This window comes from Fundulus heteroclitus, chromosome 20 (assembly GCF_011125445.2).
Source record: "Fundulus heteroclitus isolate FHET01 chromosome 20, MU-UCD_Fhet_4.1, whole genome shotgun sequence".
In the NCBI taxonomy this organism is placed as follows: domain Eukaryota; kingdom Metazoa; phylum Chordata; class Actinopteri; order Cyprinodontiformes; family Fundulidae; genus Fundulus; species Fundulus heteroclitus.
In genome coordinates this window covers 22,216,476-22,233,951 of record NC_046380.1, presented here as the reverse complement: position 1 = coordinate 22,233,951, position 17,476 = coordinate 22,216,476, and the positions used below count along the sequence as shown (strand labels likewise).

The window sequence follows — 17,476 nt, the reverse complement described above, 5'->3', positions numbered from 1 at the left end:
AAGAAAGAAAACCCCAGTTGAGTGCGAAACGATACTCTGTGTGGCATACCATGCCCACTTATGCTGCAAAACACATGATCAAAGTTAAAACAAAGAGAAGGGTCAGAGTATAATAACATTTATGTTAAAAGGCTGCTAAAAAAAAGCAGGGTGGGGTCATATGCATAATTTTTAAGGTAGTCATTTAAATGTTGATAATTTTTAGTAGAGGGTGGGAAAAGGGATTTACTTTCCTGTTGCAATGGCTAAACTGGAAGAGTTACATACTACTACTAATACTACTACTACTACCACTACTACTACTACTACTACTACTACTTATATAATAATAATAATAATAATAATAATAATAATAATAATAATAATAATAATAATAATAATAATAATAATAATAATAATAATAATAATAATAATAATAATATACAATTACTATTTTTTTTATAATGAATTGTGAGGCAGATTTTTCCTATTTAGTCCTTGCCATATTCTTAAATCTTTAAAAGGGGTTAATAAATGTAATAATACAATATAGTTTTACAAAAGACATTGCTAAACAATGTGATTTAAAGTCAAAAAATTACATTCGGTGTTATTGTATGTTCTAAAACGTCTGTCAAATCAAACTCAGAGGATTCGCGTGACTTCAAATCGCTCTCGCGATACTCTCGTGGATCTCCTACACATCCGGAAACATGGCAGCCGAGCACGGGCGAAAATGGGACCGTTGTCTTGCTGACACAGCCGTAAAAACAGGTTAATACCTCTCCCTTAATGTGTTGTTGGCCAAAACAGTTCCGCGGTGTATTTTGGCATCTAACAAGCTGCTAAGGCTTTAACTAAGGTTTTATATAGGCAGCTTATCAATCCGACCAAGCTGGAACTGTTTAGTGTTGCTAAAGTCAAAGCTGAATGAATGGAAATAGCAAGTGTTTTGTTTGAGAAAATATGTTTTCGATTAAGCTATTGGTAGAGAAGTTCATTTTCGGTTGTGTGGAAGAAATCTGTCTGTTTGTGTGTATAAAATTATACCTAAAACGGAAAGAAATGCACTTTGAATGAACATTATTAGAGAAAATGACTGGGGAATGGATTTCCTGCGATAAGAATACGCATTATATACATTTACGAGCCGGATTTCAGCTGATTTTTTATTTTATTTTATTTCATAATTTAATCACATTATCGGCCTCATGTTTTAAAATTCCAGGTGATGATTAGCATGTCATGATTTAGATACAAGCTTAAGATTCAGGGGGCTCGTTTATTCTAACCGTGGAGCATCCCTGATCTTAACAAACAGTTTTGTTGAATTCATTTATTTTTCATCTACACACGCAGTTCTTGTTAGTTTTATGTGACAGGGAAATGTGGACAGTGAGTTGATTCATATTGGATCAAGTTAGAGAATCCTGCTTTCAGAATACCAATAAAAATGTGAGATATTACCGTCATTCGACAAAGTCAAACTGCAGAAGCAGTATGAAAAACACATTTACTGCGTCCTACAGTGGATAAGAAGCTGCCAACCACTGCAAATCATATGAAAAGATTCCCGACGACTTAATCACCTTTTATAATGCAGAAGGTTTGCTCGTCTGAAGCAATTATGTTATTAATTAAAGATTAACGGAAAAAAACTCAGTAATGGTTTTGTTAGAGGTCTGACCTATGAATTAGGACTAATTCAGGTGGTTTTTCAAAGGCAGATGTTACAACATAAACAAGAAACAATGTTCAGCAGGTTCCTTGATTGAGGTAGGTGTTTTGAACTCAAGAGAAAATTAGGGAATTATATGATATTCCCCATTGATGCACGGAAGCATGTGTCCCTGATTGGATCAGATTTTTACTAATCTCGACAAAGTGTATCAAAGTGCATGCTAATAGTAGACTGAGAATGGTGGGACTTTTTAGTTTTGCTGAAACTAATAAGGAAAACATCAGATTTTTTTTACTATTTGATCAGCTACTCACCATTTAGTGCCAATCATTGAACATTTGATCAGTGGCTGATTAATGGAAAGTGGAAACATTAAAATAAATTACCAGCTTTCCCAGGAATGGCCTATAGAAGGGTGATAGGAAAATAAACTGAATTAATATGGATTGTTTTGAAGAGTTGCCGAGAAAAATCTTCGCTTCTTTAAAATGAAACCAGCAGCAAGGCTTAGCTTTGTAAAACTACGTCAAAACAAACCACAAAACTTGTGGATTGATGGCCTTTGGACTGATAACTTGATTTGTTAGACATCAAATTCACTGAGACATTCTTAAAAAAACCCACCAAACACATGTTTTACCACCTATGGAGCTACAGAGAAGACTAGAAGAGTGATTATTTGGGCATATTTCGCTGCCACAGCTCCTCTAGACACCTTGCAGTCATTAAAATAATCATAAACATAAACGTCGGGTAAACCAGGATGATGTTAGTTGCTGATAAGATATTACAGAATATGATTATCTTATGTTATTTTTGGTAAAAGTTTTTAATGCCACTGAAACGTGTTTTTTGGAAGTCGTGTTTAATTAATGAAGTATATATAACTGTACCTGCGTGACTGGAGCCTGAACCTGGTATCTGGCTATTAATCACAGCTACAGCAGGTCTTGAGAGCAAAAACAACCCAAAAACCTCTACTAAAGACGATTTTTATGCAGAGCTCATTCACTAGGGGACTATAAAGCAATGCACAGTTGTGAAATGGGCATATGAATTGGCAAACTGAAGCCTTGCAAGAGCAACTATAATATCTACTACACAGCACAGGTGGCGTAGGTGCAACAAGCAATCAATAACATTATTGATGGACAATGTTTCCCACCCCATGCAAGGAGCTGTTGCAGAGCTTGAGAGCTCTTTCCGTGACAGACTGCTGCACCCCAGATGCTCGAAGGAGCGCGTCCGCAGGTCGTTCCTCCCAGCTGTTAACGTTCGCTCACATCAAACGTGAATGTGGCAGGCCGAGCGACAGATTTACATGGTATCCCTAGGTGCAACGCAGGGGCAACGTGACGCAAAGCAACGCTAAATGAGGCCACAGAGGCAATTCTAGCGACGCAAATGCACGATTTTGGCGATTAAAGCGAAGCCAGAGTAACACAAAACCTGCGATGGATGTGAAGTGACAGATGTTGGAGTGCTTAAGACACTTGCTAAAAGTCCTCCTCATGCTTTGTGAACAACTTCTATCTTACCGAGGTAAAATTCTAAGAAAAATTCAGGAAATTCTAAGACTTGTCCTAAAATGACGTCACTAAGAGCTACTTTTAGATTATATTCAGCTCTCATCGGTAATGCACTTACTGGGAAGCAGCATTTTTTTTGCGTGTGTGTTTAATTTGCGTTCACTGAAATGGAAAAAGTACTATTAGTATTTTTATTTATTTTATTAAAACATCCATTACCTAGATGATTTTCCCCTTTTTGTAGGAACAACTCGCCTTTTCTGTTTTCCTGTTGTTCTGCTAGGAGGCTCTGGGGAGGATTCCCTCAAACTTGGAGCCGCTGTAGATCAGGCTGATCTTCAACCACGCTGAACTGTGACTCGACTGCGAGGCATTGCAGGACGGTCTACCGACTGTTTCAGTAACTGCATTAGTTGTCACCATCTTGTTTTCTGATAGCTCTGTGATACAGCCAGCCAGCAGCCGGTACAACAATGTTTCTGTCTGCTGATCACGCCCGGTGAAAAGTTCTTCACAGGCTCAAAAAGGACAAGTAAACACTGTCAGGACAATATATGTGATTTTTTTTAAAGTCATATTACGTGGCTAAGCCCCCTTTTAAATCCTGTTAAACCAGCACCGTGCTGTCTTTGTAGGACTTGCATGACATTTATCTCAGAAGCATTCAGGTTAAATATCACAAATTAAAATAAAGCCGTTGAGGGTTGTTGTTTTCAGAAAGAAGTGAGCGAAAGTCCGGTTGCCTCCGATTTAAGCCTGTTTGCTGTTGCGATGACCCGCACAACTGAGAATTTGCGCCGGCATGTTGCTAATTGTCTAAACCAGAAAGAGCAAATAGGCTCGCAGCTTGTAAAACTGGTTTCTCATTCCGCTTCTGTGTTTAATTCTGACCTTTTAGAGACAAGTAAAGCAGGTCCAGCTCACTTGTTTCGTTTGGCAGTGAAGCACAATGCAGATCCTTTGCAGAGCTACTCATCATATTACTCTACTGTGGCGATGGATTTGATTTCATACTCGGGAAGAATGGTCCTGAAGCATTTGGAGTTTTAGAAAGATTCGAGCTGCCAAAGCAGCTACAGAGTCCAAGAGAAAAAGTTGCCAAGGCTGCTTGGTTGTGGAAAGTTCCAGAGCTTTGTTGTGCCCCTCCTGGAGCCGAACATATGCTGAAGATTTTCTCTGGCAACCAGACCCCCTTGGCACAGTTGACAGCTTTGTGCACCGAGCTCAAAGCAGCTGGTTTGTTTTCGCTTCTAAACACAAGCTTAATTACATCAAAGACGCCATTATCACGCATGTTAATGGGAGCGTCAGTGTTTTGCATTACACACACAGTCGGTTTGGTTCAGTCAGAGCCGAAGCTGGCCTTCACGTGATGAATAGCTGTCCATGTGTGTATGTTGCTTGTTAAGCGGTGGGCTAAGTTTTTCCTCCCTGAAGCAAAACTGTCAGAAACGCTGAACCGTAATTAGTGGAAATGTGCGAAGCAACTGGAGGACAAATCATAGATGACTTCCAAAATTGTGTGTAAAAAAAAAAAAAAAGCGGATATTTAAGCCTAAAACGATACAGATTTAGATTATAAATAATCTTCTTTTGACCAAGAGTTTTTTTTCCAGCAGGAAGTGACATGGGCGTCACTGAAAAGATGTTAACACTGTAAAAAGGATTCATTAAAATAAAGACTTTCACTTTTTAGTTATATTTGAAAGGTAATTTAGTCAGTAATAAAATGAAAAAAACAAAACCATAACTGACATCAAAGAAATGGCACCCTTCTTACTCGGGCATGTGTGCGTATGCTGTGAGCCGCGTCGACTGTTCGCGGAAGTTTTAGCCGTCATAGACGAGCTTTTCTATTGCCTACATTTCTCGTGACACATGGATTGTAGCAAATTTCACGAGCTAGTTGAGCACCCAGAGCCGCTCCTTCTCCAGCAGGCACACACCGCGCTGGACTTTATAGGACGAGAATAGTAAAGGCACGGTAAGGTTAGCTCCCGTGTTTAAGTGGAGCTCAGACTGCCGTACAGCGGCGCTCTAGGTCACATGACTCATTCAGCGACAGATCCGACCCTCTCAAGTTACGTAGACGAGTTTTTGACCTGAGAAATCATTTGATATATCTCAAATTAAGCTAATGCTTAGGTCGAAACTTACAGTGTTGCTTTAAAAACATAAAAACATTCTACATTTCCATCTCAAACACATCGTTTTAATGAAAAGGTTGCCTAATGAAACAACTTAGCTGGAGTTTCTCATCAACTTTACCACCTCCTTACCTCCTCAACCTTTTTGATGTTGCATAAAACAACAAATGTCACCAAACATATTAGGGGCACTGAGAGCCTGAATGCAGGGTGCTTAAATGATTAGCTAACGGTTGTTGTGCTCCAGGCGGTTCTCTGCGATACGCGTTTAACCCTAACCCAAACTTGCAATATAGTTTGCAGCCCTACTGGCCATCACCCTAATTTTTAGCCCTCTCCAAAGACTCCAAAACAGTAATGTTACTTCCAGCCATAAGAAAAATTTTGCTAAATCTAAAAATTGCTTTAAACCTAAATGGACCCATGGTGCAGTTTCAAAATGATTCAAACTCCTGAAAAGCTTTTCAGGAGTTTGAGTAATTTTGACACTGCACCAATCTTTACAAGCGGGATTTAGTGTTAAATTCTGATTGAAATCCCTGTAATATTGCTTTTTAAAAACATTTCATGTGTAATCTGTGCTCTGAAATTTGCAAATAGACATAATTTTCAGTTGAGGTGCAATTTTATGCGGAAATAGACCCGAGGCTGTGCTAAATCAAATAGCCGCGTCGTCTGTGCGGCTAGTTCTAAAATCTGTTAATGCACCTAACAAGGCTTTGGCTTTGAGACATATTCACTTTTTATTTCAAGTTTTAAGACTTTAGTAAACATCATTTCTTCCATCCTGCTTCCAGTGTGGTCTCCAAATACAACTTATGACTGAAATAGGGGGGGGGGAGGAATTTGAAGTCATGGTATTGGTTAAAAACAACAGCGCGGAGCAGGAACATTTGCCAGAGTAAAACAGTCGGGGTTAGGGTTCGAGGTGCAGTATTCAATCACTCTGATTGAATATGACTGCCTTTTTTGAAGTCATTTGCTAAAAATAATTCAAACAGCGAATAACAGTGCAATTAACCAGCTCTGGACTTCATTTGCTCGGAAAGCCCGCCGAGTCTCTTCGGGTCTGTGGGGGTTATACGTTTCACTCGATTGATGTACAAAAATGTTTTTTGTTATAATCCCGTCCCCTAGGAGAAATCCAGACAAAAGAAAAGATGCCAGAGTGAGATATTGATCTACCCTCTCCTTCTCCCCCCCCCAAAAAAAGCTTTCATTGTAGCCCTGACAGTGGAAAAAAAAGTCAGAGGCTTCAGAACCGTTCTGGCCGAGGAGCAAAGAAAGACTCGGGCTTTGCCAGATGGAAAGTCTTAGATTTTAACTGAGTCATTGCCTGAAATGGGAGGAAAGTTATTGTTGATGTGTACAGATAATAAAGATGAGCTGAGGTTTTTGTGGTCTTGTTTGACATGTGTAAACTGTGTAATAAGAAACAGTCTGAGGATTCTGGTTGAGGCGCATTGGTCATGCTGCATAGTTCTCTGTATCCAATTAGGAGCCGCAGGGGCCCAAATGGCTCTTTTTTTTTTTTTTTTTTTTTTTTTTTTTATGTGTTTTGTGTGTTGGCCGGCCTGCTGTTGGGTGTGGTGTGGCCTACACTGAGGTGAAACTTAGCGCACAAACACATTCTTACAGATATCCCTCGCTGGTCGCCACAGACAGACGGACCTGCCTCACGGATGCTTTTCAGTGGCCCTTTGTAGCCCGGTCTCCCCACGCTGTCTTCGTTTTGTTGTTTTACTGTTTTTAATGTTCTTTTTTGTTTCTACATTCTATCTCTACTTGCTTTTATTCTGTTTCATTTTCCTATATTTTAATCATGTAAAGCACTTTGCATTGTCTCTGTACTGAATTGTGCTATATAAATAAATTTGCCTTGCCTTCGTGCTCCTCCTTTACCTCCATGCCGTTTTTGTTTAACAACAGATCTACCATGCCTTAATAAAAAAAACTTTTTTAAAAAGAGCAATAAGCGAAATGTTACCACTAGGTGGGCTGTTGACCAAAACAGCCCGTCGCCTCGTTTGCGCATATTTGCTAGGATAAATACAACCTAGCCTCAACCCTAGCAGAGCATCCCCTTTTTGGAGGAACACGTCTAGTTAAGAAGTAACTAACTCATAACTCTATAATGCTGTTGGCCCTGAGTGGCAGCTGTTCACACCATGGTCCATCTAAAAAAAGATACTTTGACTTCTTCTCCTCACTGTTGTTAGTGCTTTCTATCTAAAATAATGACATTTTGCTTACTGCTCCTTGTAAATATTTTAGACCTTTCCCCTTTACAACCACTAACTTCAATGTGTTTTTAGTGGGATTTTACGTCTTTGACCAAGTCAAAATATTGCATAAGTATGAAGTGGGAGGAAAATGATAATCCAAGGTTCTCAGCAGCCAGCGGGGGCTGCAGAGGCCTGTTAATCACCCACTAGTTTATTCCAGGTGTTTAGAGGGAAGGAGACACGTGAAACCTAAATAAAAATCTGAACGCTGTAGTATCCGTTTGTGTTCAGTACTTTTAAGTCATGAGTTTACCTCCCTGTGAAGTACGATATTGGCAGCATCATGATGTGGGGATCCTTCTCTTCAGCTTTTCTTTGTAGAACTGCCGGCTGCTTCAATTACATGTGATTTAAAACTACGGCTGGACGATAATTCAATAACGATATATATCGATTGATAGAAAAAAAGGGTCAATAAAAAGTTTAATAGAATAACAGTTTTCCTTCCCTTTGCATTCTAGCCATGTAGGTTAATATTACAGTCATTACATCCTCCCAGCCAATCACAACGCAGACCCAGGAAGCTCCGTCAGAGAGCGCGCGGTCTTTTTAAAAAACTTGCAGTTTTGGTAAAAAGTTGGTTGAATAAAGGGTTGAGTTTGAATTCAGTGTTTGTGAATACTGTACCTAAAAATAGGTCGCTAAGCAACTGCATAAAATGGCCAAGGCTGCACTTATATATATATATATATATATATATATATATATATATATATATATATATATATATATATATATATATATATATATATATAGTATGATTTCTATTTTATTGATTTTTTTTTTTATATATATATATTGTCCAGCCCTATGATATAAGCTTAGGAATAAAATGTTCATGTTGGGTGTTTTTTAGTTGGTTTCAATGTAAATAATTGTTAGATGGGCAGATGTTATCGGAACATATCGTTCGCTGTCTTGAGAATTGAATTTAATGGAAATCGTATCGTAACAGACTTGATTATATTGGCAAACATTGTTCCGTATTAAACTGGTGATTTAAACCCGTAGCTGTAAGTTTAGTATCTGTGTCCCACACAAAGATGGACAGCATGTCTTCCAGGATCGCCCTGTATTTCACTGCATCCATCTTCCTATCGTCTCTGAACAGCTTCCCTGTAGTAATAAAATGAGGTCACGTTGCCCTCTGTGCAGAGAAGCCAAACGATCCGGTTGTTGTTTTTCATGCAGACTCGCATATTTACATCCAAGAGTGTAACTTTGTTCACTGCCTTCCTATTCCACTCCGTTTTATCAGTTTCTTTTCCTCCCTGCAGTGACGGGGATCAGCGTCGGCATCGTCTTCTCCGTCCTCTTCTTCAAACGTAAGCGTTTAAAAAATTGTCCAGCTTCCCTTTTTATTCCCTGTAAAAACGGGCAGATGTGATTTTTCTTTCTTTTTTCTCTTCTCACCAGGTCGGACGTGGCCCGTGTCATTCGGGTCGGGCCTGGGCTTGGGAATGGGATACAGCAATTGCCAGCATGACTTCAGGTCACCGTATCTGATTCACGGCCGCGTGGTTAAGGTGAGCACGCAGTGGAAAATGTCTCGTTCCTCACACAAAGACGTCATACTTAGAACTCCTCTCGTTTTCAAGGACCAGTAATGACAGACCCAAGAAAGCGACGAGAATCCTATCTGCACTGATGTCCAACGATGCCCTCATTGTGTGTCTTGTAAAACAATAAATGTATATTTAATAAAATCATTGGCTAAAACTCGTCTCTCTCTCTTTTTTTCCGTTCCTGCGTGAAAGCGTGGGGGTGGGAGGTAATGCTCTGTGTTAATGAGCTGGGAGACTCAAACTCCTGCTGTTTTGGAACGAGAGCCAGGTTCAGCATCTGCAGCCGTACAGAGAGTGGGAGTATGAATAGTTGCACTGAATGATTGAACGAAGACATGCGTTTGGCAGAGGAACAAAGCTCACGTTGACAGGTTAGAAAGAAGGAAGGAGAGGGAGAAAAGACCTTTTGCCGCAGCCACAGCTGCAAGTCCGTTGGGGTCTGCGTCTACCAGCTTTGCACAACTAGACACTGACATTTCGCTCGTTCTTTGCAAATTGGACTTTCCAGTGTTGCGTTACGGTGTTGGCTTTTACTGGGCCGTTGCAACACGTTAAAGAGTGAGTTCAGGTTTTTAGAAGGGAAGGTTTTGGTAAGTTTGCAGTTTGGTGCAGTTAGGTTAAGCCTGCACTGTAAAAACTGATCTAAAAATAAGTAAAATGTTCTTAAAGTTAGTGTATTTATCCTTGATTTGAGCAGGTAAATAAGATCATCTGCCAATGGAATGAGTATTTAGACCCCTTAAAATAAGATGATTAGACATCCTGCACTTGAAAGAAGATGATTGAGATGAATTGTTCCTATTTTAAGTGCAAAATTCTTATTCCATTGGCAAATCATCTTATTTACCTGCTCAAATCAAGGACACATACACAAATTTTAAGAACATTTTACTTATTTCTAGTTCCGTTTTTGCAGTGTGGGAGTTGTTTCAGTCCTCCAGGTTAGCCGCGCCTCTCCAGATCCTCCAAGACTGGAGTAAAGGTTTAAATTTTGGATCAGGCTATCACCTTTGGAACCGCCTAGACGATGGCATCTTCCTGTGCTTTCAAGATCTTGTAGTGATTTGAAAACAATCCCAGCTGGCTGATACAAGCGGTGCGCTAAGGTCCAACCAGGAATGCCACCAGACTTAACAATGGTTAAGTTTAAGTTTAATGGTTAAGTTAATTGATGGTTTTCCATTAACAGCATTTTCTGTTTGACTTGTTTTAAATTGCTGTAATCAAATGGCATAAATCTGTTTACTTACCATTTAAATTGGCCAGGAAGCTCAAAGGCTACGTTCACTCTTCAGCCTGAAGTGACCCAATTCCGATTATTATTATTTTATTTTTTTTTGCCCATATGCGACCTGGATCTGATCTTTTTATGACAGTCTGTAAAAAACACAGATCAGATTTTATCAAATGCGACCCAGGCCACTTGGATATGTGGTACTGAATCCGATACGTATCTGATCTTTTCAAATGTGACCTGTGTCTGTACGGCCGGGTCGCATTTATCTGACCTGTACGTCACCGATACTCGACAAACGTCACTATTCTGCGTCCTGCTATGCAGAAGCGGGAAGAAAGACGACACCCATAGCGGACAACAATGAGAAGAGCAGTCAATGGAGAGAAAGCTCCGGTTAGAAAATAAATTAATGACCGCAAAATGCGCGCCAGCATTATAATCCATGTTTACTTCCACAAACACTGAGGACACTTGCTACGTGTGACGTCATCGCGTCCTCTACTGCACATGCGGGACACTTAGGTTGAACGCATTCAGTTCACACTGGAGATCACATACAAGTCGCATATATTTGGAAATGTGAACGGACACGCAAAAAAATCAGATTTCACAAAAAAAATCGGAATTGAGCATCAAGACCTGCAGTGTGAACGTAGCCAGAGTGATGTGTCTTTCTACTACAGGGGAAAAAAAAATTATAACTACAGTTCTGAAAAAATCGAGCTAACCCTTTATTATGTTTTTAAGAAATCGAAATGATGGTGTTGTTGCTCCGGCTGTATGTTCAGAGTTGGTGTTTTTCTGAAGTTTTAGGTCTTCTGCAGGTGTTTTTCCAGGATTGCCCTTTAAATAGAGGCGTAAAACAACGGCACGCCACACTTTTCAGATTTGTCTCCCTTTCCTTCTCAAATTTTCACTGCTTTGTGTTTCTCTATGTCATAACACGCCAATGAACCACATTTTTGTATTTGAAGTGTTTGGTTACGTTTTTTACTGAACATAGCTTGAGCCAGCAGCATTCTTTTCTGTGGCCATTGGTGCCACTATGACATGGATGGATGGATAGATCTCTTTCAGATATCAAGAGAAGACAGAGAGCCACAGTTTTTTTTTCCTTCACTTTTTTCATAAGTAGGCCAAACATGATTCGACATGCACTGTCCTGTTTTTGGCTGCGATTGCTGCAAAGAAGATTTTATAATTACAGAGAAACATTTTTTATTTTTTTTTATCTCTGTCAGCTGAAAAGGATTTTGTCCACACATCACCTCCTGTGCCCTGCGTAACCACCGACTTTGCAGGAAAAAGCTATCTGGGGTACGTCTCCTTGCTAATGAGCGGTTGCATGGGTTTGCAGAGTGATAGGAAAAGGTTTTCTGTGTGTGTGTGTGTGTGTGTGTGTGTGTGTGTGTGAGAGAGAGATCGCGCACACATCCATCCAGCCACCCTGGTGGAGCAGAATCTGTGGAATGCAGAGAAATGCCCTTTCTGGACTGCAAACCAGGGCCTTATTGCTAACAGGTGAGTTCTGCACTTTTCACGTCGGGAGTGTAACACATGTTGAACACTTTCACATCAAAGGCGAACACCGCTGCCTGCACCCTCTCCATTACACAGACACTCATATTTCCCTTTTCATCACAGCAACAGTTTTGTCAGTAATGTAAGCACATACATTCCTGCGCACAATGGGAGCCGGGCCTGGTCCGGTGTGTGTGTGTGTGTGTGTGTGTGTGTGTGTGTGTGTGTGTGTGTGTGTGTGTGCTCAAAGGCCCGCTTCTCCAACGCTGGTTGTGCTGAGATGCATCTGGCACAAGGGTGACCCTGTGAGAAATTAGACCGTGTCACTCATCCCCCATCCATTAAAATAGTGGTTAGCAGGTGAAGCATGAAACCGATAGGGGTGCATGTGGCCGTGAGGCAGGATGGACACCTGCGAGGAAAGGTGCGCTGGCAGAGGAGGAGGAGGAGGAGGAAGGGGGGGGGGGTGTTGCTCTTTGGGACTTCCAACCCAGAATCCAAATCATAGGCTTGTCTCAACATCCTCCGTCAAATCCCTCCTCCTGACCATAAGCGTTCACTTATGAGTTCTGAAAATTGTTTATCAGATGTTATTCTCTCCAAGTGCTTGCTTACATTGAATTTTGTGGCTTTTTTGTTATGTGCGAGTGCCCGGAGAACAATTCCTTTTTTTCCCCAAGCATGCTTTTAAGAGACGCAGGAATTTGACTCCTGCCTTGAACCCATCTGTATCTGTGAATCCATCCCAATATACCAAAGGAGAAATGGGATTTTTTTTTTTTGAAGACACATTAGAAGGCAGCGAACTCATCACCCCGGGAGCCGGGGGCAGCTGCAGCTTGGAGATCAGGATGTCTCAGCTGCAAATAGTTTCTCAGCTGATTTCCCCCCTGAGGAAGATTCACTTTTACTGAGAATTTTCACCAAAATATGTGAAATTGTTTTGGACAGGGGCTGCATGACTGGAGCCAGGGGATTAGGTTTGTTATAGCCTGTCAGCCTGAACCTAAAAGTTGCTAAATGCAGATGAACTGACTTTTTTTAGACACTTTAAGACGGTTTTTATTCTTTTATATACTACTAAACAGTTGTATATTCAACATTTTATGCTCAACCACAGCTGTGATGGATTGATAAGGGTCTACCTTGCTGTTCAACCGCCACCCTCACACCCCCAAGGCTAAGTCATAACCTTTACCCTTCAACTTAAAAGGATGGTGTTTATATTAGAAGGTGTGGTTGTGTGGGGAGATTCTGAATAGTACTTATCTTACCTACAGTGAACAACTCTACAAAGGGGAAAGGGGTCGTCTCAATTGGTGCCTTTAACTCACATCGGATGCTGCATGCTAACGCAAACCGAGACAGAAAAGACGACCGGACTTCGACTGGGAATAGTTTTAAAAAGATGTACGGATGCTTCTGAATAGAACAGACTCCAAACGGATCGCTTGGAGTTGGGCGTTGGAGCATTAGCTAGAGAAACGATGCTGCCAGTGTGGGCTCTTTAGCAGGAAATAATAAGCAGATGACTGTGCTGTTGCAAAGGTTTTAACTTGGCAGATGTTAAAACTTCAGCCAAGTTAAAACAACTGAAGCTCAAGAATTGCAACAGCTGTTCATGCAAACGTTATTTAATAAATAACTAAATAAGGTGTTAACCATATTGAGAGGTGGTAGAATTACACATGGCGGTGGCAGCATCATGCTGTGGGAGTACATTTATGGTTTATGGAACCACTATTTTTTTGGGTTGTTTTTTCATTCTGCTGCCATGATGTCCTTTAATATAAAAAAATATATATATTTCTGGTCTACTGTGAAATAACTGGATCTATTTTTTTTGGTGTCATTCTTATAATTTTACTAAATTTTGTTTATTTCTACGTTTCAGATTTTACCCGCCAGTCCAATTTACCCAGAAATGACAGATTTTTTTTTTTTAAAGAGGGCAGGGTTGTAGGCGTACTGCACTTTTAGTAAGTGAATGCTATTTGTTTCTATCGATTTCAGCGCTGACCCACCAGAGTCTTTGACCTAGAAATAAGGCTGACTTAAAAAAAAAAGAAAGAAAGAAAGAAAGAATGAAAGAAAGAAAAAAGACTCCAAATGTTGGCTTAGTATTTCCTGCATTCCCTTTTAAATAAGATTTGAAGGAGGGCTCACCCACAGGTCAGCCAAACCAGGGAACATAATGCCTCTCAGCATATCACATGCTCATGAGGCTCTCTGCGGTTTCACTGCAGACCTCAAATAAATCAATTTGTCATGAGCTTCTGTTTAGTAACCAGCTATTTGAGCAATTTCAACATCTCAAACTTTCTTTTAATGTTCCGGGGTTAGAGAAACAAGGCCGCCTTTCGCATGTGTTTTCCAGCCATACATCACTATTATGCGCTGTTATTAATGTCCAATTACAGAATCCGAGAGCACATGTTATCAAAGCAGCGCCAGATGTGCGCGGATGTCTGTAAACACGCCTTGTGTGTTTAATCCCGGTGCATTTGCGCGTTCGGAGAGTAAATATGATGGCTCCACTTTAGGGAAACATTTGAAACCTTTCCAGCAGCGCTCCCCCCCCCCCCCCCCCCTCTGCCGCCCCTCCTCTCCTCTCCTCTCCCTGCCTTGCCTAACCTAACCCTCCTCCCGGTTTAGCTTCTCCCAGAAACGGCGCAGCAGGACGCCTGTCTGAGGGCTCAGCCGCGCCTCAGCCCCTCGCCGGAGAGTTTTACAGCGAAAGACAACAACTTGGAAAGTGTTTGCCTGCGGAGTCGCAGAGAAACCCAACACTGAAAGGGGGAATAGAAGAAAGGGGAGGGGCGGAGTGAGCTGATGGACTCGGAGATGAGATAGCCTCCTGCCTCTCTATCTGTCCCCCCCATCCTTCCTCTTCCTCCCTCCGGGCTCGGACGCGCGGTGCCGCTTTTTTTCCGGATGATGTAAAGATTCTGGGACCGTCTGAGCTCAGAATATCATTGTCGCTTTTTTGTTTTTTTGTTTTGTTTATCCCCCCACCCTCTGGTTGTCAGCACGAAACCATCCTCACATTTCTGCCGGATTGAGGCTCAGCTGACTTTTTGCGCAGAGTTCAGCCGGAGGAGGCGATCCTCACCTCGGCGACGATGAGCGCTGGTAGGTGCCCCCGACGATCCCCCACCCCTTCTTGGGAAGTATTTCATTATACTTTAAAAAGTAGTGTAAACGTTTTTCTTCGTTTTTGTTTGTCTCTTGCTAATTCAACAGTTTATTCCAGTGCGTTTTAGGAAATAAATGAACCCATCATGAAACTCAAACTGCAGCAACCTAAGTGATGATGAATAGTTTGTGTGTGTGTAAAAAGCAAAAGAGGACAGTAGCTTCGTCGCAAAAGTATTCACACCCCTTTAACTTAAAAATATATATTTATTTTATTTTATTTTAAAACCATAACTGCAGACTTGATGGTATTTTACTGATTTGTTTTATGTGCCAGGCCAAAGAAGGAGCGCAAAACTTTGAAGGTGGAGGACAATTAATTTTTCCTTTCTCCTTTTTAAAACTTTAAATCCGTAAGGCGTGCCTTGGTCTGCAGTCCCTCTGAGTTAAAACTGCAGAACCACCTTTCTCTGCAGTTACAGACCAAAACTTTAAAGTAGCTCACGCTCATTTGATTGGATGATGACCTTCGGTGAACATCTGTTTTTAATTTTGCCACAGATTGTGTAGCACATTTAGGTCTGGACTTTGACTGGGCCATTCTGAGCGTTTAATGTGCCGTCATCTCTACGGTCACATTGGCTCTGGCTGCACATTTGGGGTGGTTGTTCTCCTGGACGATTAACCTCAGCCACAGTCTGAAGTCTTTTGCAGCCTCTAACAGGTTTTCCTCCTGGACTGACCATCCATCCTAACATGAGTCCTGCTCCCCGGTCCCTGCTAAAAAAAAAGGACTTCCCACAGCATGATGCTGTCACCAGCATGTTTTATGGTGGGGATGCTGTTAGTTTTCTGCAACACATGCAGGGTCAAAAAGATTCAATCTGGTCCCATCATGCCTATTAAACAAGGGGTTCAGTTTAGTTGGCTCCTGAAGGCTCTGGGTTTTTTAGGGTTATCAGAGAAATAGGGCTTGATCACATCTGCAGACCTTTCATATTTTAATTTATAACATGTTGAAAACAGTATTCTTTTCATTGCACTTTTCAATTATGCATTATTTTCCATTACAGTCCATCACAGATGAGCTAAGAAAATACATTGAAATGTTTGGCTGTAACATGACAAAATATGAAAAAGGTATAGGAATATTTTCTGAACGCTCCTAAGGGTTATTTTTTCCATTTACTGCCATTTTAGTTGTACTATTGTAACGTCATAGCTATCATTAGCTAAGTCTGAGTGTGCCGTTTGCTATGCGGTAATTATTAGCACAGTTGTTTTTTTAAAAGATGATTATTAAATTAATGTAATGAGCTGGTATCCACGATGACTCTGTTGGATAAGCTTTTGAAAGTTCACTTGAAGATCAGTTTTAATCTTTACTTAAAGTCTTCTGATTCAGGTTTCTCCAAGAATCTCCAAATTTACATGACTTTCTTCTTATCTTCACGGGCTCTTGATCAACAGCTATTCAAACTTTCTAGAGGTCCTTTGAAGTTTCCAATTTGACTTTATCATTTAATTTAATTTTATGTCCAGTTCTTGTGCCGTGCCATACATGTGTTTACAAAAGCAGCAGACGGACAGAATCTGAAGGCCACATCTTTATGAAACGGACACAAAGCGAGCAAAGACGCACGACAACCTTTCAGCTAACTGCTCTTTGTTTATCACCTAATTGGTACCAAAAATGCTTTTCAATGTCATCAATGCATTTTAGGTAAAGTACCTGGAACAACTGGTGTCTCTGTGAGAGACTGATAGTGAAGTTGTTGAAGATCCGATTTCAAATCGGCTATCCGCAAGTTTGTCATCTCACAGGTTTGGGAAGCTTTACAGCCTAAATAATGCAAAGGGTTAACCTGTTGGACATAAAATGAGTAAAAAAGAAAGACATTTAAAATAACTTTTTAAGAAACTAATTAAATATATTTTAAGACAGAAATATGACAAAAATAGAAGTTTGGCTGCTCTGAAATGGGATGTAAAATAACGAGGACAGACCTATTGACTCAAATGGTGCTCTAAATGTACTAAGCATGCAGTAGGGCTTTCACAGTTGAAAGCCTATAATTACATACATTGTATGCCGAGACACATAACTGTTTAAGATTCTGTCAGATTAAAGATATTTATTCATCAGTTTATTCAAATTCAGAAGTTAATAATGACATATTTTAAGGCAAACTTCACACTCGCTGCTTCCCTGAAACACATTTTGGAAAAAAATAATAATATCCAAGATTTCTAGAAGAGAAATATGGACCTCCAGCAGTCTGGTCCTGAACCTCCACAAGCCTTTAGTTCAAAGTCCTGAAGGTGCTGCGGTCATCTAGTCAAACAATCATTTACAAAGTGTAAACGGCATGGGATCGTCCTGCTATCATTCTGTTC

At 40.6% G+C, this 17,476-nt stretch overlaps 2 protein-coding genes across 2 annotated transcripts in view; both read left to right on the top strand.

The window, feature by feature from the left end:
• Window positions 1–628: 628 nt before the first annotated feature.
• Window positions 629–9,340, top strand: LOC105927111 (mitochondrial contact site and cristae organizing system subunit 10). The gene is made up of 4 exons (XM_012863714.3): window positions 629–753; window positions 8,899–8,946; window positions 9,038–9,147; window positions 9,220–9,340. The coding sequence occupies exons 1-4, from the start codon at window positions 693–695 to the stop codon at window positions 9,226–9,228; spliced, it is 228 nt and encodes a 75-aa protein (XP_012719168.1). The 5' UTR covers window positions 629–692; the 3' UTR covers window positions 9,229–9,340.
• Window positions 9,341–14,591: 5,251 nt separating this feature from the next.
• The window catches only part of nbl1 (NBL1, DAN family BMP antagonist), a 10,754-nt gene continuing 7,869 nt past the window's right edge, over window positions 14,592–17,476 (top strand). Inside the window, exon 1 of the mRNA XM_012863688.3 lies at window positions 14,592–15,076. Coding sequence (XP_012719142.2) covers window positions 15,067–15,076 — 10 coding nt within the window. The 5' untranslated portion in view covers window positions 14,592–15,066. The remainder of the gene's footprint in view (window positions 15,077–17,476) is intronic.

Excerpts from the sequence above, each read along its gene's own strand:
- LOC105927111 (XM_012863714.3), top strand. The coding sequence starts at position 693 with ATGGCAGCCGAGCACGGGCGAAAATGGGACCGTTGTCTTGCTGACACA. Across the intron at positions 754-8,898 it reads TGACACAGCCGTAAAAACAG|TGACGGGGATCAGCGTCGGC; the intron begins GTTAATACCTCT and ends TCCTCCCTGCAG. Across the intron at positions 8,947-9,037 it reads CTCCGTCCTCTTCTTCAAAC|GTCGGACGTGGCCCGTGTCA; the intron begins GTAAGCGTTTAA and ends TCTTCTCACCAG.